General features: G+C 35.4%; 2 protein-coding genes across 4 annotated transcripts; both read right to left on the reverse strand.

Moving 5' to 3' along the window:
* Positions 1 to 9,253: 9,253 nt before the first annotated feature.
* On the reverse strand, positions 9,254 to 12,635 carry LOC147412248 (putative pectinesterase 63). The gene is made up of 4 exons (XM_086458185.1): positions 11,199 to 12,635; positions 10,640 to 10,846; positions 10,282 to 10,520; positions 9,254 to 10,146 (listed from the first exon to the last, which is right to left on the reverse strand). Exons 1-4 carry the CDS (start codon positions 11,619 to 11,621, stop codon positions 9,987 to 9,989), a joined length of 1,029 nt encoding a protein of 342 aa, XP_086314311.1. The 5' UTR covers positions 11,622 to 12,635; the 3' UTR covers positions 9,254 to 9,986.
* A 151-nt stretch (positions 12,636 to 12,786) lies between these two features.
* Positions 12,787 to 26,800, reverse strand: LOC147412249 (phosphoinositide phosphatase SAC2-like). 3 transcript variants are annotated; one of them, XR_015182741.1, is made up of 17 exons: positions 26,159 to 26,800; positions 23,896 to 24,100; positions 23,635 to 23,800; positions 22,802 to 23,024; positions 22,139 to 22,215; positions 21,496 to 21,683; positions 21,318 to 21,415; positions 20,281 to 20,414; positions 20,052 to 20,180; positions 18,561 to 18,924; positions 18,158 to 18,279; positions 17,652 to 17,765; positions 16,642 to 16,830; positions 16,002 to 16,154; positions 15,709 to 15,876; positions 15,411 to 15,543; positions 14,571 to 14,679 (listed from the first exon to the last, which is right to left on the reverse strand). XR_015182741.1 is itself a non-coding variant. In XM_086458167.1 (16 exons), exons 1-16 carry the CDS (start codon positions 26,228 to 26,230, stop codon positions 13,310 to 13,312), a joined length of 2,463 nt encoding a protein of 820 aa, XP_086314293.1. In that variant the 5' UTR covers positions 26,231 to 26,799; the 3' UTR covers positions 12,787 to 13,309. The 3 variants fall into 3 exon arrangements, 1 of the variants encoding a protein (XP_086314293.1); XR_015182740.1 differs by having other exon boundaries at positions 15,709 to 15,914; XM_086458167.1 differs by lacking the exons at positions 15,411 to 15,543; positions 15,709 to 15,876 and adding an exon at positions 12,787 to 13,429 and having other exon boundaries at positions 26,159 to 26,799.
* Between the last annotated feature and the right edge of the window lie 527 nt (positions 26,801 to 27,327).

Raw genomic sequence — 27,327 nt, forward strand, 5'->3', positions numbered from 1 at the left:
TAGACTTCTAATTGCATTTCGCATGGTTGTGCAGTGTTAATGAGGACATTTATATCATTTTTTTCATTAGCTTATTAAGAGGACATGTCAAAAAAGGTGGTTGTGGCCTCCTGATTTACCTTGTTACATGATAGAAAACTTTCATGGGATTGAGGCATGCAATCATAGAGATTAGTCTCATGCCAAAAAACGTGTGGGAGAATCCTGTGATATAAACGAGAGAGAAGTCAACAGATATATCATTAGTTTGAAAACATAACGTATCTCAATAGACTAATGATAAATTAACTCACAAAAACTGACGATCTTGGCTTTGCAGTGCCTAAAACCATTAGACTTTTTCCTTGTCTATCCCAAAGAAAAGATCTATGTTTTTGTGCACTGCCACATCAAGAATGTCAATTTTGCACTTCAGTTTCTCGCAACTCATCTCAATATTCACAAAAGACTAATGATAAAATGATTCGCTAAAACATACGCGGTTTGTACACGGTTGATGTGGCAAGTGCGTAGAACCATAGATCTTTTTCCTAGTGTATCCCGAAGAAAAAGTTCTATGATTCCGTGCACTTGCCACGCCAACTACATCCAGATCAAGTACGATTTTTTGAGTCATTCTATTTGCACCCCACCATTTATACTTAGTGCACCCACTTACCTATATACATCCCACCACAAAATGTGTTTAAGGGGGTACAGTGATCACAAATGGTGGATACAAATAGCCTGACCCAAAAATAAAAAAAAAGTAAAGTGCTTCACTAGGGGTGCAACCCGATTTGATTTGTGACTAAATCGGAATTCAACCAACCTAGGCCGGTTCCACTAAATAAGAACCAGAACCAAACCAAAATAAGTTCAGTTCGGTTCCATAGGTTGTGAATATCCTAAAAACAAGGTTGGAAACGACATATTTTTAATAAATAATAAACAAAAAAAAAATATATAAATCATTAATTTATTAATAAAAAATCATTAATTTATCCTTAAAGAAGTCATTAATCTATGTCCTAACTCCTAAAATAATTCATAAGAACTGAATAAATCTATCTATTTATTAAATAAGGTTCGGTTCGATACAAGACTTGAATCGAAACCGAACCAAATTGATCGGTTATCTATTTTTTATAAATAGAACTGAACCACAACTTGCTCTAAATCGAATCAAACCAACCCAAAGCTATTGATTTGGTTTGATTCTCAGTTTGAACCAGACCAAGTTGCACCCCTTTGCATCACAGTCGAACTCATAACTGCTGCGTGTGCGTGGTTTACAAAAGTATTATACTACTTTATTACCAACTACAAATACCCATGTGTCTATCTTTGCTCTAAATCACTTTAATGTTAATTTTTAATGAAGTATTACTTTGAAAGCTATTTAATTTAAGATTAAAAAAAAAAAAAAAAACCAGTGACTCAGACGTACCATCCACATTTTTCTGAATATTTAAGATACCCCTAATTTTATCAAACCGATCACATGATCCCCTTGACTGTATTCTACTCAAGAAGACTAATAGAGAATGAGCTAGATGCTATCTTTTAAACCTCCACACAAAAGTCCACTATTGTTCTCCAAATATATATAATAGGCTACAATCAACCTGGTTTTCCATCCATGGCTTTCAATATGTTGAAAATAGAAGTCTTTTATTTATTTTTTCTATCCAAGTATCTATGATCATCTACTGCCCCATAAATCCTATATCTTTTTCATGAGGTTTGAAAATTGATCGAGATAAGATCTTAAGGCTGAAGATAAGGGTAAAAACTTTTATCCTAAAGGTTGAAGGACAAGTTAAAAATCAAGAATTTTTAACTACAGTTGAAGATGAGAGGGCATTTTATGTCATTCTCTCATCTTAATCTCTTAGATAAGACGGAGTTCAAGTTATATATCATTTATTTGAAAGCATTGCAGTATCTGAAATATTCACCAAAATTGGACGGTATGTCTAAGTCACCCTTAAAATAACAAATATTATCAAAAGAAAAATAAAAAGAGTAGTGCTCAAGGAACCTCAAGATTGTACCTTACTCATATATCAATTAAATGCATCTAGGGTTCACACACACTTTCAGACCATGAAAATGTGATGTGAGGTATAATATTGAGGTCACTTCAGCATTATTCAAAAGAAAAACCCCTACTGATAATTCCCAAGATTTTTTGACCATTCCTTGATGGATAAACATATTAATGGCAATTTGACTAGTGGTTTATGATCATATTCTACTTTATCTTCAATCCAGTATTTTCAATCTCACTAAGAATATTCTTGATTTTTCCCTATAATTTCACCGTACCTATTTTTATAAAAAAAAATTTCTTGATGCTGTTGAAGAAGATAAGAAAAACGAGTCATGATAACATGACTTGTGTGGTGGCATATTGATCAAACGAGTTCATGATGTGACAAGTTTGGGTATCGTAAATCTGCACATCTTGGGATACACAATTCCCTTCCTTTGGGATACACTTTTTATGAGGAAGTGCAATTGAGTATCTCAATATGTACAAATCTATGATACACGAACTTGTCCACGTCATGAAGCCATTTAAGTATACCACCTGGCAAGTCATATTATAAGAAAGACGTCAAGGGGCGGGGTGGGGCGGGGGCTAGTCAACAGCTTGCTAACGTAAGGACAGACCAAATTTATGTCTAAATCACGCTTACTAGTCTCCCTTTATTTTATTTATATATATTATATATAGGAAACGTGAACATGTGCAACGATAATATGGGATAGGTGGCTGTTATTGCGGTCGGTGAAATAGGTATAATTTCCATTGAACAGTGAAGGATTATTTTAAACAGTGAATTAAGTATGTAACTTATAAAGATGAGTAGTTCTAATAAAAACTAAACCAATCTATCAACCTCTAATACTGATTAAAAAACACAAATAAAAGAAAAAAATTAAAGGGAACTATTATTGCAGATTGAATGGGGGGATGTTCTGACACCTTCTGTGTATTGCGTCAACATCATCGATGGAATGATCATGTGAGTTCATGTAGAGTTCTTCCACATGGCTTTCATCATTTTGGGTGTCTGGAGGAAATTTTAAAAAATGAATAATACCCTCCTTTCGCACATCTTAGTGTGAAAGTGTATGTGAATCATAGATGTTTTCTATCGAGATACAAAGGAAAAAGTATTTATGGCTCCTATCAACTTTCACGTTAAGATGTACGATATGAGATTCTAGCATGAAGTCACTCAAGCAAAACTCTTAAAAGTAAAAAAATATAATAAATAAATAAATAAATAAAAGCTAGAAGATAGATCCTCCAAATCCACTTTTGTTATCATTTTCATTCCAAAGTTACAATAAAAATTGGGTCAATTCATATAGATCTAACACGTAGTGATGGCATACAGTATGACTCTGGCCTCATGTGCAAAAGATGTTGTGGTTTAGAATTTGGAGAGATAACCATGACATTCTTGGACTCATAGCTCAATGGATTTGACAAATTGTAAAACAACTTTGAGGTTGTGGATTAAGTCCAATTTATTCATAAAATAAAATAAAAATAATAATATTCTTAGGATTATCCTATAAATTACCATATGTAGGGGTACAGATATTCCTCCATTGGAAATCCATCAAAGATGATTACCTTTAAATAATACAAGCAAGTACATCAAATCAATTTCATGTCATAAGATGGATCCGATTAACTAGAAAAGGTAACTAATTGAAATCGTAAAAAGATCCTAAAAACTTCAAACATTTTTATATTATTTTGGAACTGAACTCTTTTAATTTAGATCCAAAGGGTGGGCGGGGCTAGGGTGGTTGGTGGTCTGCCTTTTTCTTAGGTGTGTATCTGGTAGACCCACTATTTATTAACTTAAAACAACCTTCTGGCAGCCAAACTTCAACAATCGTTTAAACAAAAACATTTAAGTGGTTTAACACACACCTAAAGAGGCTTTTGATAAACCAAAAAATAGTATCCCAAGGAAATCTGAACTAATCCCTAGGAAACCTATGGTTTTTTTTTCCCATCTCAGCCTCTCGTTTAACAGAAACAAAAGGGTATAATTTAATTACCAAGACACACGAGATCAGAATACCATTTTACAGTGTCCACGTCATCTTATTAGCATAAGACGGCATCAAAATAAAAGTAAAATTTATTTATTATTGTTATTAGTAGCTCTACTATTATAAATAGCCACAAAGACTTGTATAGAAACTCATTCATGATCAGTATTCTTCTTCTTTAATTTACTGCAAATTAAAGAGAGTTATTAAGTTGGATAGAAACTTGGACTTGGTCGAGGAAGACAAGGTGTACATGGGTGAGCCGTGCTGGAGAAGCAGGGCACGTGCCAAATATCTTAGATGAGTATCTAATTAATCTGAGAGCTTCGCACGTGCTCTTGCTCTCCAGCTTGGATCTACATCCCTATGTTTTGCATGTTCTGAGAAAATCGGAAATTCTTTCTCTACTGTGACAAAGGCAAGTTCAGTAATTCTAGTATATATGTATATAGTATTCATTGATAGCTTTCAAATCTTTGTTTATTGTCCAACAACGTTGGCCAATCAAATGGCTGAGATGACAAGTTTCCTAGGGACGAACAGCTAGCTCTAGAGAATCTCTTTCCATCTCAACTGTTTGTGAAGGCACTACAATTTTACTTTGGTTGTATAATTTTTAGGACTCTTCTAACGTTCAGCTATATATATATATATATGTCCAGCAAATTAACAGCTTAAATGTGAACAAATTTCCTAGGGATTCACAAGGGAAGGGAATATACGCATCCTTCATGATGTAAAGCGATGATCAAATCATCTAATGAGGGTCATCTTGGGTTCTTCAGAAACTTCTGAAAGTATTAGATTATTAGATGATATTATCAGAGTATTAAGGTGTACATTCATATACTAGAACATTATCTTAATCTAATTAGGATTGGGTAATGTACACTTAACATTTTTTTCCTTTTTCTCTAATCTCATCAGTGATCAATATAATCAAGGATTATTCACTTCAATTTAAACTTTCTCTGAGATCAAAATAGTATGGGTTATACACTTTCATTTTTTTTATAAATAGCATTGTATTCATGAAAAAACCAAATCGGTCGAGTTGACCAACTTGGGAAGACCTTACACAATAGCACAACTCACGTACAGATCCGCAAATCCCATCCCACGGGTTATACACTTTCATGTCTTTATATATATATTTTAAGATAATTTTCTATGACTAATAGGTTTCATATTCTCTCTTTCAATTATTTAGTTTGATTGACATTCTTCTTTTACTTGCTTTATTTGTTTCATGTAAACCATAATTATTACCAGTTATCCTTATCACCACTGTCAACAGTTCACGCATCACCATAGATATATATATATATATATATATATATATATATATATATATGGGTCCCGTTCAGCATCCTAAGCTTTACCACACATTTTAACAAACGTGTTTTGTCTTACATGGGTTAGAAGTTCTGGAATGGGCTGATTTTTGGTGAGGATGATCTCTATGGTGAGGAGATTATCCTTACCAAAAATCAGCTCATTCCAAAACTTCTAACCCCATCAAAAATGGTTTACAAAAAATGGACGGTCCACGATTTTTCAACGTGTAAACATGGGGCTAAACATTTCAGAATGGGCTGATTTTTGGGGAGGATGATCTTCTAATCATAGAGATCATCCTCACCAAAAATAAGCCCATTCCAAAACTTCTAACCCATGTAGGACAAAAAACGTTTGTTAAAGTGTGGGGTAAAACTTAGGTGCTGAACATTTCCCTATATATATATATGAGTGTTTGTGTGTGTGTTAACATGGTCCTCTCACTCATAGCAACCTCGTAAGGTTTCACCCAACAGCGATTTAATTTGCACATTTAGGTAATTTTTAATAATCAGAGGCAGTTAAAGTATCGATCCCTCAGCTAGCTAGATTTTAATTTGGTAGTCAATTGCCACGACAACAACCGCTGCAAAATGCCTTTGCCATACATCCTGCACAACTGTCAGTCAATCCTTCTTAGATCATCCTTATTCATCTACAGTCAGCAGCTTCTCTCTCTCTCTCGATCACCAATAGCTTTCGAGACTGCCTCATCATCAACATCAACATCATCATTTGCATTATTATATTCAACAACCATGCTCGCAAACAAAAGCATTGTGTACCCAGAAACTATGTATAGGGTCGGGATACACATACACATAATGCTACAGTGTGTTTTGTCTTATACGGGCAAAAAGGTTCAGACTGGCTGATTTTTTGTGAGGATGATCTCTATGGTGAAGAGGTTATCCTCACAAAAAATCAGTCCATTCTAAAACTTCTAACCCCATGTTGAAAAATTCTGGACCATCCATTTCTTATAAACCACTTTTGATGGAGTTATAAGTTTTGGAATGGGATGATTTTTTGCAAGGATGATCCCCTCACAATAGAGATCATCTTTACAAAAAATCAGCACATTTTGAACCTTTTAACCCATATAAGACAAAATACGTTGTAGCTTTATGAGTAGTTTTAAGTGTCTACAGATCCTGACTCATAGAAAAATATCAAAACTCCCCTTTTGCGATTTTTCCTCAACTCGCAAACACGTTTTTATTAAAGGTCACATTCTTCATCACAAGGGAAACTTCCCTTATTGCAATATCTACAATCGTTCTACTAGTCTCATAAAGCCTTTTTCGTTTGTCACTTCAACAAACGATTAATAGCCTCAGAGTTACTACTGGTGTCAGACATTTTTTTCTTCTTCACTTGCATTTTATACCAAAGCTCAGCTCAATTAATGTTCACCCTTTGCAACTCTTCTATAGATAAATTCAATGCAATTCATGATTAAATTGTTGAATTTTTTGTAAAAAAAAAAGAAGAAATAAATAAATACATAAAGATAAATTAGAAAATCAAATTTTTTTATTGGATGGGAGTAACTTAATACGTTACATTACCAACCATTGGATAATTCTCTAAGAAGTTATAACTTCTTTTAACTCTAACCAACGTATCTTTAGAACTTCATTTTCAATCCAATGCCTTTAAGGTATTGGTTCAATTTTGCCTATTGACACCCTATTTTTTAACCCCTCTTTGAAGCAATGGGAATTCCTCATTATTTATTTATTGGAGTTAATCCAAGAAAATAAAAGTATTTCACTCCTGATTTATTCTCAAGTAAATATTGTGAGATTCTTGAGTCTAAAAACATCTAATTCATTACGCTTAAATTGTTCTCAATATTTATTATTTGTGAGATATATTAAAAGAAAGTACAAAATATTTTCGAATTCACCATAAATAGAGATTGGCGTGCTACCCTCTCTGTTATAGATCATTGTATCTTACGAGATAGATATCTATGAACTGTTGGCATCGATACAAGGGAGAAATTTGTCTTAAGGATATTGCGTTCAACATGAAGCCTTGATCTTAAATTTTTTTTTTTTTTCTACAATCCGATAAGTTCTTTTAATTTTTTTTTTCCTGTCCTAATATTTAATTTTGATTCGACTTAACTTCTCATTTAATTATATACTTAATTTATTTTCTTAATAAAATTGATTTGCACCCAACATAAATAACTTATGATTCATCCTTTAACAACAATTGTGTTAATGATCATCAATTCCCACCATCCATTGATTCAGCAACCGGCTTCAACGTCGTTATCATTATTGTTTGGTGCTCCAACTTGCCTTCATTGTCATCTACAACCTCACATGTACTCTGCTACAACTTGTCATCTTCAACTCATTTTCAATCTGTGGTTTTCTACAGAAAAAGTGTACTTATGTTTAAGTGAGACATTGCAGTCCAGGAGATAACCTCAATCTTCGATGGATTTGGGTACTTACAACCATGGCCAAGCCTTTAAGGGTATGGGACAACCCATTTATGTTACATGGTGTGTACTCTACCAAAACCTAATTCCATTATGAGCCTAAACCCACATCCATTGAGCCTTGCCAACTTGATAATGTCTCGCCCATTAATTCAAGTACATGTCCACACCAAATTGGTTCAACTCCATATCGTTAAACCCTGTGGTTAGACCACTATATTGACCAAAGCTTACCATTTTCTGTCCAAAAAAAAAAAAAAATACAATATCGAAAGCTTGTGTTGAGCTCTTTTCTCAACCCCATTTGGTTATACATAATTGATTGATATCAATGTACCAATTTGAGCCTCAAAGTCTTTTGTTACATTCTCAGTGACCCATAAAAGTCTGATATCACTTTAAGGACAAATCAAGTGTTGTGTAACTGTCTTGTATTATGTTGTGCTACGCAGAACTACAGGGAGGCAGAGCCCCCATTCGGAATTTTTTAAGAAGTATGAAAAAAGCAATCGTGTAATATTTTCTTAAGGGGTTTCTGTTTTGAGGAGTTTTACTTGTTTGGGAACTCTTGGTTATATAGATAGAGATCTCTAGGATTGTAAAATTAAAGAGAGAAAATAGTGATTCTTCTTGTTCTGTTTCGTGGACGTAACCATATAATAATCCTTGTGTTTTGTACAATTGTGTTATGTTTGCTCTTGCGATTTTTCACATCAAGACCATGGCTAATGACCAAGTCCATGTTAGAATCAACATTGAACCCATTTATTAGTCAATTGGGCACCATTGTATCAGTATTAGATTAATATCCATCTGGGTTAAGCGTAACTCCTCGTCTACCACACTTATGTGAATCTCTGGCAGGTAACAATCAAGAGCTTTTCATTTTAATCAATGATATTAAATGTATCCAATGGCACATCTTCGTCAAAGCAACATGTGATTAAGAAAGGGTATTAGAGTAGTAGATTCTGTTCTGTTGTATTGTATTAGGATGTAAATTGATGCACTTGATCATGAATATAGAAATAAGCAGAAAAATCTTAAACTTGAAAAAGTAGTACTCGCTTGTCTCAAGGTCAGGGAGATGTCAATTGCTGATTTGCGACATCCACACTTTCAAAAAACACAAAGCTTGATTAATAGCAACTAACAAACAAAAAATCCTGAACCAAAGGACAACGACGAAACAATCTGAAATATAATCACGGCAAGTCTGTTAATTCTTTATTTATTATGATGTTATCCATAGTCACGTACAAAATTCTTCTAATTTTTCAAAAAATCATAAAATTCTCCGAATAAGTGACTAGCCAATTAAATCAACAAATTAATTGATGATTTATTGATTAATCACAAAAACACAGTGACATTTTTACCATTCAGCCCTAAATTTTTTATTTTAGTCAACATCGAAATGCCAGAACAAGATACATTTTGGGGGGAAGTTGAATATATGATAGGTGTTGATAATAAATATAAAAAAGTCAAAAACATCAACTATATGTTCCCAAAATTTCCCCTTTTTTCATGAAAATTTCTTGAATATATCTGAATTAATTGAAGCTACACCTAATAAGATCCGACGGAATTGATCTTGGGCTTAGAGATAGGAGTTATTTTTTGCTCTTAGAATTTCTAGTTACAGTGCTCACATGCTCTCTAGTGCATGCCACGTCAAGCCTTACGAGGGTAATTTTGTAAATTGGGGATGCCATCGAATACACACGGGCTCATGTGCTAGGTGCGTGGATCCCCAATTCTGTGAGCAAAATTTTTTTTTTTTTTTTAAAAATTTTCCTCGAGAGATAGTAACTTGGATTGAGCTTTGTTGGAACCCTCTGTAACGAAAACCGTTCATCCACTCACATATACGATTGTTTGTTAAAATGCATGGACACTAATTAATATCTATGTTATCCACCATCCATACATGATGGATGGATATAAACGAATTCCGCATCAATCTTTGAATTTGGTTGGATTCCTTCACCAATGATCTGCTTGTGGCCGGGAACTGTTACAGTTGCGGTAAAATAATAAAAAAATCAATCAAATAATTATGTTTGCTTATTTGAAGATAATAATAATAATAATAATATGTGGTGGTATTGTTGTAGATTTAGAGTTTGGGAGGAGGGAGAAGCCAGGTGGCACCATTGATGAAGCTCTTGTTCAAGTAGGGTCTTGCTTCTTGGTCTGTTAGCAATTTAACGTAACTAGCACGGTTGCTGGTGCTTGCACCTGGTCCCATGCACTTGTACTCTCCATAGTACACAGTCCTGCAAAAATTATTAATTAATTAATTAACAAGGGGTGAGTATTCAATTATGTGAATTAAGTGAGGGGTGTAAGAAAAATATGGTAATAGTGTGTGTGTGTGTGTGTGTGAGAGAGAGAGAATATATATACTATACTTGTCACGTAGTGTGTCACCCTTGTCGGACCATCCTTGTGGGTTGATGAGCGTGTCCATGTATGTGTATGCGAACACCACCTTTGCTCTCTCCTTCCAGGCTCGACCAAGGTAAGTGTTACCTGTTCCTGTGATGTTGCAATGGACAAAAGTAAATCCGCTATCATCATCTTCCTTCTCTCTTGCTTGTGCTGTGATTGCTGCAAAACCTTCAGGTGCCACTGAATGTATCTTGCTTTTCTGCAACAACACAAACAATAAATCTACTACGTACATGGAGGAGAGGAGTAGTAGCTAAATCATCATTAACTTTAACTTCCCAATAAATAAATAAATAGAGAGAGAGAGATAGTAGCAACCAAGTAGAGTGATTTTCCATTGCCAAAGATGAAATCAACAGTGCCTTGAATATAACAGCCCTTGAAAAAATGATTCCCCTTATCATCACAAAGAGTATCTTGATATCCAATGAAATTGCAATTATAGAAGGCAGCTTTGTCCCCAGATATCCTCATCGCTACCGCCTGAGCTCCAACCCTCTTTCCATCTGGCTTTGGTGCTGAATTCTAATAACACAAAAAACAATATATATATATATTTTTAATAATAAAAAAAATCATTCCATCTACTTATCAAAATCAATAACGGATCATGTACGTACGTACATCTGATTGATCATGTTATATACATAAATATAATAAGAGAGAAAGTAGGCCATGTACTCCTAATTTGGGCCCACCAATTTTAGCCCACCTCTTAATGGAAACTACACATTAAAGGCAAGGGCAGTCTGATTGTTAGGATCATCAGTGGGGTTTGATCAGAAAAAATGTCTAGAGTAGGCTTGGAATTCAACTTGGGAGAGTACAGGATCAAATCTGGACTGAAAAAACAAGAAATTAGAGAGACGGTACGTACTTGGAAAATGATATTAACGGCCATAAAGTAGTCGGAATCAACTGCCACGGTAGCGCTATCGATAGTACCGTACTGTGCTGCTGTAGCATCGTAAGTCAATTTTGGCTTATAACCTCTTGATCCATAGAAGGTGATGAAGGGCTTTGTTCTATCCACCGTTATTTTCTCCCGATACTCCCCTGGACCAATCCACAAGATGGTGCGCTTGATGTTCCCAGATGGCACACTATTAACGGCGTCAGTCACCGTCTTGAAATCACCACTACCGTCTTTCCGAACCTTAATAACTTTAACAACGTCCCTTTCCGCAGCTGCGAGAACGTCGTTAATGGCAAGGGATGAAATGACGGGGATGACAAGGAGGATAGTAATCACAAACGTTCCAGGAATGCTAATGCTAATGTGTGACAGCTTTCTTACCATTTTCGTTGAAATTAAATTAATGTTGGGAATTTCAATTTCGATGATGATGAGCCAATTAATTAATTGATATTAATAATACGCAGACAGAAACTGTGAGACAATAATAGGTTTTTTTGGTTATTTTGTTTGTGGAATTGAAAACGCCCCCCATAACTAATTCTTTCTTATCAGAGTGAAAATGCATCTGTGGTCCAGCTCAGCTGGACAACTCTATTTCGTTGGAGTTGCGGAGCGCAGAACCTATCTTCTCTAGTGTAGTGTAGCGTAGCACCACTTCTTAAAGCCAAAGGGAACGTTAGTTTTAATCAATCATGACTACAATAATGAAGTTGAAGTGGGTTCCCTCGCCTCGACAACACCAAAACTTCTTCTAGATGGCATCCTGAATTTCATAAGAGTGTCATCCTCAAAAGGTGCGGGAAACCCTGAAAACAAAAAACACAGATACGTACAATCTAAACCTAAAAATCGACAGAAATTGGTTTGACTGGTAGGGAACTTTGTTTGGGTGTTGTAGCGTGTAAACGAGGGTTTGTCACTTACCAAAAAAAAAAAAAGAAATGACAAACCATATGCATGGTGCATTTTTTTATTTTTTATTTTTTTATTTTTTTGTGAAGAGGTAGGGATTTTGATACCCTTCCTCACCTACTCAATTTAGTGAATCAATCCAATGACAATTTCTATTACCTCTCCTAAATACATACATACATACATACATACATACATTTGAAGATCAAAGGTACCTCCAATGATCCACTAAGTAAATAGTGTATTGTTCATAGTTTTGACTTCACAAATCTCATTCTCAATCATTATAAACTTGAAGATCCATTTGATCCAAATGTTTTAAGACGTACTTTGTGCATTGTCTTAAAAGTAAGATTAATTTGAAGACATTACTTCTCAGCTTTTTTGGAAAAAAAAAAACTCAAAAATGAAATAGAAAATACTTTTTAAATGCATTAAAGAAAAAACACATGGTTATCAAAATTGCCAGCAGTCCCCCGTAAAGCCTGAACAGATTTTCCTTATGTCAATCATTAGTGTTCATGGAATAATTTGTCACTAGGAATAATTTGTCACTAAGCACACCTATCTCAACTTAAATCAGCCAGCACAGCTCAAACAGTGGGTAATACCCACAAGCATCACAACTGCACAATGAAATTTAGTCATTTTCAGCACTGCAGTGCCTTTCATCCCAATGATCCTGTGTAACATCAGTAGAATTCTATTTACCACATGAACAAACTCAGAATGAAATGAAAACAGATGACCTACTACTGTACGAGTGGAGCTCTGATGAGCTGGATATATATATAGAATTATTTACATGATTGAAAAATCGGTAGTCCACAAACTTGCGGATACGAAAGGAATATAGAGCTCCAAAAAGAATTTAACTGTAGCTATTTTATCTGCCATACTCCGGTACCTGACCCCGACCGAGATTTCCCGATCAAATCAATGATGCAAATCATATATGTGAACAACGAAAAGGGCAAGTGCCTTTCTTATAGGGAAGCATCTTACACAGATTGCTTGCTTCTTGTTTCTCTTACTCTTATTCTGTATCTCTATATTCTTCTCTTCGGGGATCGGTCGTTCGGTGCCCTTGGAAGTGAGTTGAGTCAGATGGGGAGGGAAATAAATATTTGATTGAGAAAATTTTGAGTAGGATGACATCAATGGCACAGAGTTTCTCCGTGGTTTACCCAGTGCACGAAGCTATCTGAAAATTCACTGACACCATTGAAATTCTGGGTAGTGTCATACGATGGTTCTATCTCTGTCTGCACTCTTTCCTGCACAAGGACATACAAAAAGAAAAACACTTCAACTAGATCTCCCTGACCAAAACAGTAAATTAGATATATAATTACTTAGGAAAATAAAGATTTGAAAGTCATTCCAAACAAAAATAATACTTTTCAACTAGATCTCCCTGACCAAAAGAGTAAATTAGACATGTAATTACTTGGAGAAAAATAAAGATTTGAAAGTTGTTCCAAACTAAAATAATACTTTGTTCCAAACTTCTTTCTTCTTTTTTTCCATTTTCAGAAAATTTGTCAACAACATTAACTGAATGTACTATATACATTTTACACTGATTCAAATAAACATAATCCTTCATCTAAGACATCAGCTGGGTTTGCGGGTAACAAGGTTTTCTAGGGCAACCAAGCCTGAATTGAGGGTTAGGAATGGCCTACGTCTAAGACACATTATAACACTATTAATTGCATATTTTATAAGTAGGGGATAAAGAGGTAGGGTCTAGCTTCACCTTCCCACATTTGCTTGTTTCAATTGAGTAAACAGTACACTTTATCTCTATCTAATACTTGGGAAATAGAAAATGTCAGATATTATAGCATTAATATTATGTTCGAGAAATTCAATTGAATTAAATTTGAACCTAGTCACATCAAATGCATTTAAAATCTATTTCTAAATCTTAAATCATTGGAAGATCAAGATGGCAATACTGAATAATTGGTTTGAAGACTGATATGAGATATTACCCTTGGTATTGGGTAAACAACAGTCTAAAAACAGTATGGCTGTGCCCAGAGTATCATGCATGGAAAAGATCTTACCATTGGAGTGTCCCACTTGTGAGTTCCCAGTGTAAAAGTTGACCCAATTGCATTATCAATAACCATATGATTACAACACCTACGAATACATTGCCACATGGTTGTTTTCTGATGTGTGAAACACATGGAATGGTGGTTGGTCCAACCCATTGCATGTGGCAAGACTATAAGGTGGTAGTAAAAACCATCCTTACACTACAGAATGGAAACTGGAATTTTTATTTATTTATTATTATTAAAAAAAATAGATAAATGGCACCTGGTATCAATAAAACTGTAAAAACTTGTCTCCAGAAATATATATTCTCACAAAATTTAAAATGTTACAAATTTAATAAATTACCTTAATGCTAGATCCATTTTCACTTGGAGGTGGGGTCGTTTCAACCATTATTCCATTCACAATGTTTTCTGTTGACATACCAGTGCTTGGAGAGTTGAGGAGAGCAGACCTGCAACCACAAGAAAAAGTGACAGTTCCTTAAATTTCTCCATAAATATACCACATAGTAACAATCCCTCTACCCTTCTTTCAGAGCTACCTCAATTTCAGATATTGATTCAGGAAGGGTTATCCTACTTATGTCCTGAAACTTACATTTCTATCAGACTGTTGACCAATTTTTTCTTGAAACTTTCTTGAGTGTGCAATAGGTCAAAACTCTTGATAATATGAACCACACAATTTTTCAGCTAAGAAATCTTCTAGGTGGGTCAAGACTAAATTGTAAATGAATCAGGTGTAACACATGGACATAGTAGATAGTTTCCTCCTGTCTATATTATGAAAATTGTTTTTCAAGCATAAAATTCGAAAATATGAAGAAATAGGTAGGCAAATGATCATTTTTAATAATTAGACTCATAGATATCGTAAAAATACTAAATGGCAATGGGTGACTATTAATTGACTTATTAGAGCATAAACTTTTACGTAGAGATTTTTATTGAAGAAAGAACAGGAAGTCAATAGACCTACCAACAAAAAAGAAAGTAAAACAACGAACCAAATATGCTATAATCACACCCAAAAAGACAACCTCTTTGGAAGTATCAGACAAACTTGAGCCCACCTGGACAACAAATCCTTAAAGAAAGCACCTTTAAATTCCTTAAAGGCTTTACACCAAAAAAATGATAACCCCCTAGCACTTATTATGGCTGACAATGGATTGGATCATACCTGAAATCCGATCCCTTCTGATCTGATAACTTCGGATCGTGATCTAGGATTTGGGTTCTGAGAAGGATCCAATTTGATAACCAATCAGATCGATTTTGGATCAATCATGTCCCACTCCAAAAGGGTCCCCAAACTGATAAAATGTGAGAAAGTTTATAAATTATATTATATATTTTGTATATCAAATGGGATTTAATCCGATCTGGACCAAATCCAAATCGTTATTGGATCAAATTTGGGTCCAAATATTGAGATCCAGCATAAACCCAATCCGACAAGGATCTGATCCAATTCTTACCTGAACAGTTCCAGGTACATTCCGATCCTCTTATTAGATTGGTCCCAAATTGATCCTGATCTGGAACCAAACTATTGATCGCCCTAGCAATTATGATCACTTCCTAGAGTGAACTCTCTTTCCCTTTGAATACATGGTTATTCCTTTCCCTCTATAAGGTACAACAAACTGCAAAAGGAATCAAGCTCCAAAGAATCCTTTGAATACTAAGGATTGCCACAATTAGAACAAGGATGATATGGAAAGAGGAAAACACCAGTTAATTTAGATCTTGATCAAGTCATGAAAATTACCTTTCGTATTGATCTTCTTCGCATGAATTTCCAGAGGAAGAAAGCCAGTCGAGATCAACAAAATTTGAACAGTTCATTGCTTCCTTGTTGAAATAGATCCGGCCGCTTTGCATTTCAGTAAAAAGCTGCCTGCGAGTCATCAAGGGGGTGTACCTAAAAGAGCAGACATTAAAAGCAGTAAGACTTAAAAAATAGCACATTGGTGCATATACTGCTAAGCCTGAATACTGATGCATAGCATCGAATACAACACACATTATCGGTTGTTACAATAGCAGGGAAGGTGGGGAATGATCTCCTCACTCGTGTGAGAGGCATACTTCACCTTTGAGTACAGCAGTTTAATCATGTCATGCCTGAGAAGAATTGATAAAAGCCCTTATCCAAACCATATTACATTCATTCACCATGCTGACTACTAAGCTATATTTTTCAAGACAATACCACCAAAGGGTTTCTTCCAACTCGCTTGCCTATGCCTCACATTCACAACACATGGTAAGGAGAGTATGTTCCTCCCTCTTCACACTCCCTGCTTAAGTAATTAGAGCATTTCTGGCTACTGATAAGGAGATACATATATTCAGAGGATAAAAGCACTACTCATGGCATCAATAAAGGAAAAGTGAATTAAGCAGACCTGGAATATGACATCTCACTTTCACACGTTGAGATTTCTGGTGTGGAATCAGAAAGACCCTTGCTAACTCCTGTTCTTTCAGGAAAGGCCGGATTAGCAAGTTTCTTCTGCCCAACACTATTAGCCGACATAGGTGTATTGCTTTCACAAAGAATGTTGCCATCTGATAAGGATCTTTTGAAAAATGACCTATAGACACAAAAAATAAGTACTAATAAGAAAATATCGCAGAATTACATGAACGAAATCTTTGATTTTACATGAAGCCAGTGTAACAATCGGAACAGACTCTGACAAATCACAATCATCTAAATTGTATCCTCAACTCCTCTCTTGTATCCTTATTTCCTTTTCCTTTCAATAGAGATCTTAATTCATTAAAAAGAGCAAAAGGCACATACATATTCACTTCACAATCATTTCAGCTAAACGGATGCAAGTGCTGTGAATTCTATACAACAGATGAGAATATGGGAACTCTTATTACCATTACTTCTAAAGAACCATATTAAATGGGTCTCGGATCAGAAAATTCCTAGATCAAATAAGAGTGACCAGATAACCATTATCAGCACTTCTACAAACTTTCTGACACTGGACTCCAAACAGAAGGATATTCTCATCAAAATCATCTATTTGGAAGGATATTCCGAATTTTGGGAACGTTTGCTCAAACATATTTTCAGCTCCCTTCCATGGCATGGAAGAAGGCACCCATCAAGGGAATCTCCTAGGCCAAAAACTGACCTAACTGAATGATCATAACCATGTAAGATATAAAATACTTTTGACGTCACGGATAATAGTTATGTCTCGAATAGAAATTACTATTATCCGTTATCCGGCTCTTTGGTGGAGGATGACATCACCATTTTCTTGGTCCTTGTCAGGTGCAGACACGACAGTATACCGTTGTAGACTGTCCAATAGTCCACCTGACAGGAAGCCTGAAGTTTCTCAAAAGTGAAAACACAGGAATATTCATGGATCAAAACTTCCAACACTGGTACCTTGCATTTTCATCTGCATAAGTATGAGCATGCCTACCAACGTTGTGATGTTGGTCTGAATTGAGTTCCCACAGTGCGGATTTGCCCCGTTGTGGTTGGAAGTATCCCAGGAACCTGCTTGTCCATAAAACCAAACGAACAGAACAAAATAAATACTTGATATCATAATCCAATTTATCAAATAGAAAATGAGACAAGTGACTTAGATTAAGTTGACTGGATGACTGTAACCCATCACCCTATGCACCATCTTTCTGTATCAGTCACCTTATACTTCCAGACCACACAAAAGAAAGATGGATCAAACAAAGAGCTCATCTGTTTGGGCAGAATTGGATATAAAATATCTCCTATATGGACAATCCAGAGGATAGGTCTCTGCCCAGCATTCCCATCATGGTCAAGGTATGCCATTGGTTGACGTTAAGGTATTAACCAACAGGTTGCCTAAGAATTTAGCTTCCACAAATAATCTAGGGTAAATAAGGAGTCTGTAATTAACTTACACATTTATTGCATCTTGTTTCTCAGCATCCATGTAGGCATTGCTGTAGTACCGTTGAAGTGTTCTGAAGAATTCCTGAGACTGGGTTGCTGCCTTCCACTGGCCTCTTCTCTCAGAGAATATCTATTTAGCATTTATCATAAAAACAAAGATTTACAGAAGTAGAATTATAAATTTGGCCATGGATTAGAAAGAAACATCTACAAAGAAATATAAATATTACATAATCAGAAGCCACACAAAGTTTGTACCGAAATACAAACTCAATAAATCTTCATTACAGACCAGGAAAATAATAACTGCTAAATTGTCCAATAAACCCATTGGAAACAATACCAACACTAGGTTAAATCACTTTCTTTGAACTATCAATTATCTCTATGTATAATATGTACGAAGATTACCTTGTTGTGTGCTGCGGACCCACCATATTGAAGTGCAAGGGTATCACCCATTGTCTCATAAAACCGCATTAGATCATCAGCCAAAGGGGCATCCAGATCAATTTTCGGGACATCCATAAATCCCAAGGCATGAAGTTGACGTCCAAGAGCAGCCAAGCCATAGGCATATTGAGCAACATTTGTGCGATCCAAACAGTCGATGCAGTTGGTCCTCAGGACACCTTTTTGGAACATGGGAGGCTTTGCCAAGTGGTTTTCATTAGCATCACCACTATCTTCACCAGGTCCTGTCTCTGAGTTATCTTCACTATCTACTTTACTGTCCCACTGATTCTGTAGAGAGCAGTCACCCACATCATTTTTCCTGCAATACATGGAAATGTCATGATTTGCTAAAATAAACCAGAATCTGTTAAACAAAAGAAAAAAAAGATGAAATGTAGTCCGGAAATTAGTATTTGATCAAGAAATAATTCCCATAATAGTCAAAAACACATTTCCAGATAGATTAATATATAAGGTAGCCATCAGGGAAATTTAACCGAAGGGAAAAGGCAATGGAGGTATAGGTGATGCACATGGAAGCAGAATGGGCACAATGACGAATGGGTTCCATTTACGTATCCAAATAGGCTGGTAACCAAAAATTGCACACTCCCCATCCCCCAGATGCATGTGCAAAACTTTTAGTAACAAGCATCATCGGTACATCATTCTCCTGAGCTACCAATTCCAAGAATATAAGTTGTTATCATGATCTAAAAGTGCTTTGCCAATAGGTTTATAAATTTAGACCATTTATATGACGAAGGAATTCAATGAAACTAAAAATAAATATCCTATACTTATTTTCACTAATAAACACTGAAATAAATGGGCCATCTAGAAGGAGAGGAATTGTTGAGTTTTCAAGGGTCAAGAGCCTTTGCTACAGGAGATCATCATCAACATTCTTGGTTTTTTTTTTTTTCTTTTGGTGAAAAGTTTCTAAGGAGTTTTAAGGGGATTTTCTTTGAAGATTTCGTTTTAGATGGGATTGTGTATGCAGCATTAGAGAATAGAGGGGCTTCTTGTATCGTCTTTCTGTTTCTTTTAATTTTTTTTTCTTCCATTCGTACAAGAATGGTCGGCTCAACTTCCTTTTCTCTTCTTCTTTTTCTTTTTTGATAAGTACTCTTCCTCTTTATTAAATCAATACCTATAAAAAACGTTGCGATAAATTCTGCAGTGCCCATTCATACATATTCTTATCCAATGCTGAAGAATTCGGCAACTGACTTGAGAGACACACACATCACCCTAAACATATGTATTTCTAATAGAAGTTATACTAACTGCAAGAACAAAATTCTAATGGCACTTTCCATCCAGAAAGAGGGTGAAAACTGGATGGAGGATGCAATATGCCCAGGCAAGATTATTGAATCTGTAACATGCCAGCAATGTTTATTTTTATTATCATCAAGCTAACGCACTTTGAATGGTACTTACTCGAAGTGAGGCCACTCAAAAGATCCCTCAGGTCTCAATTCTGGCGTCACTTGACAGTAAAAGAAACCTGTATAGTTCAATGCATAAGCAGCCACTTTGCCTAGTAGTGCCAACACGTTTGTAGCTTTGCTGAAAAAGAAACAGGTCCTTTCCAAGTTAGAATAGGAAGACCATTTGCATCAAGTACAAGATATTGGAAGAAAAAGTGTCAGAACACAAAGGCAAGTACCTCCTAGAGTGTTTGTTTAGATCCCAATGAAGGAACTTCAGGCGGTTCTCCTCTGATAAATTCTTATTAATAAACTCAATTGCATTTGCAAACTCTGCACGGAGTATAGACTCTCGAGGCTTCTTCTCCCGTGTCTGTTAGGAGTAAACAATGATGACAAACAAAAAGACAAAAAAAAAACACCAAGAAGAGACCATCAACTACTTTTCACAGATTGAAGTATGTCAAAATATTGAGAATTGGTACAATACAAAACTAGAACATTGGAGGGGAGCTTTTGAGATCAAGGGCTTTAAAATAAGTAGGTATCAGGACAAACTAAAACTATATGGAAAAGAATTTTAATAATGAAATGCATAAAGAGAATGCAATAGTTACAACTTACAATTGATGGCCAAGGGATACTCGGAATGACCATTGTGTTATCTTGGTATACCCATAAGGAGACATTAAGGACAATGTCACACATTGAATTAGAGTTGGGTAGCTAAAGGCGAGATGTGCTTCCAGAGTGCAACTAAAAGGAAGACCATGTAAGGTGGCAATTTGGCAATGCTCTATGGAACAGAATGTCGCGCAATCAAGGGACATGTTTATATAATGTCTAAGCCAAGATAGGGCACTGAGATGGATGAGTGAAAGGACAAGCGAAGATGAAATAAGAAATGAATGCAATTATCACAAAAAAGGGGGAAAAGGGGAAAGAAAGAATGAATGAACAAAAGAAATGAACACATTAGTTAAACTGTAGAAATGTCCTCAATAGGAGAAACATTAAGGGAGGTCGATGACAACATCAGTGAAAAGGAACAAGCAAGTTGAAGGTTCAACAAGGGAAAGGGGATAGCCAAAAAAGACATGGATTGAGAGCACATTTGAAGACACTTACCTCTATGGAAAACATGTTGTTAAAAAGAAATTGAATTGGGTAAGCCTCATGTGATCAACACCATATAGTTGGGATAAAGCTTTAATGATGATGACAATGATGAAACTAGAAAATGGCTGGTTTCATAATCAATTATGAGAGGAGCTACCTTAATCAAATTCAAAATGATTATCGGGTTTCCATATCTCTTGCTGAGATTCTCAAAATGAAGTCTGGTAGCTTCATAATTCGGGTCCTTCTTTGATACTGAAATTAGAGAAAATTGTCAATAAAAAGTTGACATTTGTTACTAACTTGTATGCTCAAATAATTTACCTGTGACTTACATATGATATCAGGTTTAATATTCAGGCGTGAAGTTTCCTGGGACCAGAAAAGTGGAATTGAACCGCGATTCTGCACAACAGAACTTACTTGCGCTGGACATCCTTCAGGAACGTCTTCGAACACAATCTGTTCTGTCTCAACATCATTAGCTACTCTACCTTTCTCATTTATACCTCGCTTCAGATACCTACACTAGGAAAGGGAATAATAAGAAGAAACACGAGGCATTTCCAATTCAAAATTCAACAGAAACAAAAGACTCTTCGGGGTATTGTTTTCAAAAAGAGGAAATTTGTCTGCCTATTTGTATTGCACAAGAAGTCAACATGCAGTGGTATCTGAACCTACCATCCAGTGGAGCCGTTTATGAGATCTCCTAGTTCAAAAATCAACCCAAATAAATTAATGTAAATTTATCACTCTTTTAGACATTCACAAAATGTAAAGAGATATGGAACTCCAAGATTCTATCGATTGGACAGCTAGGATGATGTCCAGACCCCTTAAAGGTGCACCACATAGAAAAACTAGGCCAAGGAGATAACTCCGGTCTATGAAGGATATCCCACGTTTCCTTAAAAAGAATGTGGTTTTGACAAGTTACACAATCCAAAAGATAAATAAGTCCAAATTTATTCCCACCTAGTACCAGCATAATGACGTGAGCGCCTAGCAATGAGTGTCAACTTGAAGTCCCGCCCACATATTGAAAGTTTGGCCTGGAAGCATAAAAACATTAGTTTCACAATAAACTTTTAAAGCCTCAAGAAAGATTACATATAGGCATCTATACAATGGCCCCTGCAATATCAACCCAGTAAGCCTTCAGAATATTTAAACAAAGCAACAAAATAATATCTACCAGGTGAACTGATTTGACATAAACACAATGTTATCGCTCATGATAGTCTCACTTAATAGGAATCTCAAAGACGACTCTTCTTACTCCCAGTAGAAACTGGAATAGATAGCTCTATCACCATCAGTAACTCTAGGGAGAGAATTACCAGTACAAAGGACCCATGCAACTTGGCATGGCAAAGAGCAACAAGTCAATTTAACATCAAATATGTAGACTTTGAACTACTAAATGGTATAGATTGGAATAAGGTTTTCCACTGGAAACCCAGGCTTAGGAAAAGACATTAAATGCAACTGGGGACAAGGTTTTCTGTACAACCACCAACTGCAGGGACATATTTGCTAATTGGTATTAAGCTTAAAAGATAACCAAATTCTACTGGATGATCTCTTCTTCACTTATTCATGGTTGAATCATCCTTAAGTCCTTCTCTCAAGCGTTACCTGTTTAAAGAAGCCATATACCAATGCAACTGTCCAGAGAGTATTCTTGAGGTGATTACGGATCCCTCGTGTCAAGAACTCATTCCAAACGAACATTGTTTCATAAAGGACTTGCCCTGTCTCACCATCACAACAGTTCTTTTGAAGACTACGCATAACATGGTATGAGTAGCTGAAAAAGAAGTCCTTTGTAAGATCCACTGTGCATAGGAGCTTCTTGTATCTATGCCATAAATAAGACAAATACAAAAAACATAAAATACGTGAATAATTGTCCGCGCAAAAATTGATCAAAACAATAAGTGAAATAGAACATGAAGCAGCTGTGTAAAGGATAAATCGCATCAAGAAAAAGAAAATAACCTGAATCCCTCAAATCCTGATGATACCTTGTGCAATTCAAACATGTTATATTAACCTCACAACAGCATGAAGTTTGCTTCATACATATGCAGAAACTGATATATAATAGAAACATGATAACTGGGATATTTAACATTTTACACTTTCATTTCCCTATCTATTTCATCTTTAAGAAAGAAAAATTATAACTACTATTAAAATGTGGGATCAATTTGGGGAGCACAGGCCAATCCATTGATTCAAGTCTGACTGGCTAAATTGCACAAATATCAAAGAGTTTGGATATGTAACCCACCATGCATAGAACTTGTCTACTAGTGAAAAAGAAGGCATCTAAAAAAATAAAACAATCACACTGCAAAACATTTTTGGTCTAGACACTGGGAAATGAATAATTTTGAATACTAACTTCTAATGTCTCCTTTAACAACATAGACATAACACTTTTACATGAAGAATGGACAAAAGACCTGTTCTCATTCTTAGAATCAGCCATATTGGACCAAACAGTAGAATTCGGAAGAGGAATCATCTCGCTCTTGGATACAGCATAAATGGTATGACCACAAATTGCACCAATCTGTCTTCTTTTTGTGATAAGCAGCATGTAATAAGGCCCCAAAAATTTAACAAACCCTAAAACAAAAAACGAAAACACAATGAGTGTCGTAACAAAGTTAAGGAGAGAATCACAACTCATTAATAAGAGTTTGCGCTTGACTCTCACGTACCAACAACCCCATAGCAAGTGGTGACAAATTTAAGTCCGCCAGTGGATTTGTTTCCTTCATGTATCCGCTTCAATAGATCACAACATTCCCCTTCTGAATATGTGGTAGAATCTTCACGGATGTTTAGCTCTGAAGCTTCTAGTCTGTCAATCTTCAACACTCTCCATAATGTTCTACTCTTGTCTCTTCCTATCATATAAAATTTCTGTTCCATAAAAAGTGAGACGTGAACTTTGTACTTTTGGACAATAATAGGCAAAAACAAAACATATTCAATCATGGCAATCCAGTGAGAATGATTTAATGCACATTCATCCTGCACTGGTATGCTCAGAAAAAATAAACAACAAAAAGTTGCACCACCTAGGAACAAACATTACTAGCTAAGCCAAGCTTGAGATGCTTCAATCATCTTGAAGAGCTCCAGTGATTGTGGAATAAAAAAAACTCATTGACTCATTCGAGAACCCAATCAAGTTACAGGAGTATTTTTGTCTTTTAGAAACCCAAAAAAGAACTTAACTAAGTAAAACCCCCGAAGGAACTAAACCAAGCATTCAGGAAAAAAACTGTCTATTCGTTTCAAGTACACTAAAATCTCAACTCAGATCATAAATAACTTAAAAAGTAAATTTACTAAAACATTAAGGATGTGTTTGATTGCAGGCAAGATATTAACTTTGCAAATCATTTGCCAAGCAAATGACGGATTGGCAAATCCTTTTCCTCTGTTTGAGCACATCATGGAAATCATGCGAAAAATTTCTTTGTACTCTTTCATTTTAATTGGATCGTAAAGTTTTTTTTTTTATTTAGATTTTTTTTTAAGTAAGTCTAGCCTTACTAACTTGGTAAGATTTCAAATCTTACAAGGGTTGTTGAGCTCACCTTGTGGAATCCAAAAAACATGATCCAATGCCATAGGGATGTAGAGGACAAAATTCAATGAACTTACCTTTCAAAAAAAAAAAAAAACCCTTAAAAAAGGTTATTTTTCACCATTCAATTTTAATTTTAAATTAGGGAGTTCAATAGCCATCCATTTTCAAAACCTTAGATCAAGTCCAAAAAAAATATTTGAATTTTTTTTTTTCAAATATGAGTTTTTAAATGAAATCTAGAGGGCTATGGTGTTGGATTCCCAATTTGGTAACACATTTGAACTCAACGACCCTTTGTAAGATTTCAAATCTTACTAAGTTAATAAGGAAAGTGTTTCTCTTCTTTTTTTTAAAATTAAATTAGAAGGTAGTATGAGAAAACGTAAATGTATCAAAAAGGTTTATTTGTAAAACAAAATCATGATTAAAGGGTTTTTAGATTATATAATAAAAGAAATGATATTTTTGTAGTTTTGAATACTAACCACCATGATTATAAGGCCGGTGGTTGCAATTTTATTGGTTTTTACCAAAATTACCTTTGTTAGATCAAAGTTTAAACTTAAAAAAATAAGGGCATTTATGAGATCCAAATTTGGTACCGTGTGGCAAATCATTTTCTTAGGGGGAGGAGTGAGAAAAGATTTGCCGCCTCAAGAGGCAAATCTTGTGCACGTGGAAAATCATTTTCCCCGCTTTTTTGCATTTATTTTGCACTCAAACACCGTTAAATTGAAGTTTTCCAAGGCAAACTATTTTCCTTGGAGTTTTCCGTGCAATCAAACAAGCCCTAAGCCTTTCTCTCAACAAAATAAAGAAAACCGTGCGTGTTCGACAAGGTTTGGCATATTTGATAAATCTAGGAACGCAGACTCCATACTGGGAAAATACCAACCAAACGGTAGCAAATTTCAACTGAGTGTATACCTGTTTGAGTGCTAACACCATTACGGAAGGGAATTGAACTGGTGTAACAAAACAAAGATTAAAAGAAGAGAAACCAGGATCGTTGAAATCTTCAGCCACTTGAGACCAATAAATCATCACAAATGACATTAAGAACACCAAAGTAGTATTCAATTCATATGAATTATGGGAAATTGACTGAGTATAACAAAACTGAATTTGTATGCAATTCTCTAAAGAAGTCAAGCATAAAATCGAAGACATCAAGTAAAGGTTGCATTTTTTAAAAGAAAAAATAAATTTGGACAAGATCTCCTACAGATCAATAGTTCCTAGAGCACCATAAACAATGACACACACACACACACACACAAACAAAAGGGGGGAAAGGAAAAAAAAAACATCTATAGATTTCAACGAGACGCCTAACAAATCGAGCAACCAAACCGAATCAAATCGAGAAAAGAGTAATTTACCGATCTAGTCTCGTACAGCCTGAATTTGTGCAAATAGTAGTTCCTTGGGTCGGACTCGTTCTCTGAAGTCATAGTTCGGATCCCGAGCCTCGAGCCCGGGGATAAATCAGACGGACATGCAAGATAAGAGATCAACGGATTTTACAACTCTAAAACCCTAGAATGGCGTTGGGCTGCTTCAGGTATAGCATTTTCCTCCAAATCCGTCACTTCTTCTGTAACTCCTTCTCTTCCATTCAAAAACTAACATACGATAGGATACCAGAGCAACCGTTCCAGTTCAGATTCAGAGAGAGAGAGAGAGAGAGACCGAAGCACAAATAGATGGAGAAATTCACGAGGCTTTTAATTTATGCGAGTTTCTGAATTGGAAAAATGAAACACTACAGACAGAAAACGAAATTTAACCAAAATACAAGTATAGAATTAAAAAGGTTGAAGAAGAGGACGAAAACAAAACTCGAAATCTAAGCTCTTGTGAGACTGATTGAGAGGGATCGAAACCATCAAAAAAGGGAGCTTTATTTTCCAAGCTCGAGAGAGAGAGAGAGAGCTTCAGATTCCAAGAGCGAAGGAAAACCACATCTTCGGTTCGGTGACCTCTCCCTCAATCATCAACACACAAAAAAAAAAAAAAAAAAAAAAAAAACCCCAAGTAGAGAAAATTCGATTTCTCCTTTCAAACCTTTTTATTTTACCATTACTTTTATTAACAAAACCCAAAACCTACATATATATATATATATATATATTAAAATATAAAAATACATTAGTGGAGGTGGAGCCAGTCCAGAACACCCGGGAAAAAAATATATAATTGAAAATATTAAAATAAATATAAAAAAAAAAACAATAATTGCGTCAAAAATCGCTTTAATTGCATTCTTATAAGGTAATAAACCTGTCATTACCCGTTTTTCTCTCTCCCTAAACAATAATTGTGAATCGGACGATCCAACAAGGAAGAAGACTTGCCATATAAAAAAAATAACTCGTCATTCCTTCTCGAGGTGCAAGTATGACCTTCCTCTTTCCTCCTATATTTGTTATGAAAGGTGATAATCTGACTACCTCCACCTGACATACTCAATTGACTACTTGATGTGGCAAGTTCAACAATCGTTGATCTGTACATCTTGGGATATACAATTGCATTTCCCTATAAAAAG

The sequence above is a fragment of the Akebia trifoliata genome, chromosome 1, assembly GCF_017979445.1.
Source record: "Akebia trifoliata isolate Shusen 1 chromosome 1, ASM1797944v1, whole genome shotgun sequence".
Taxonomy (NCBI): Eukaryota; Viridiplantae; Streptophyta; class Magnoliopsida; order Ranunculales; family Lardizabalaceae; genus Akebia; species Akebia trifoliata.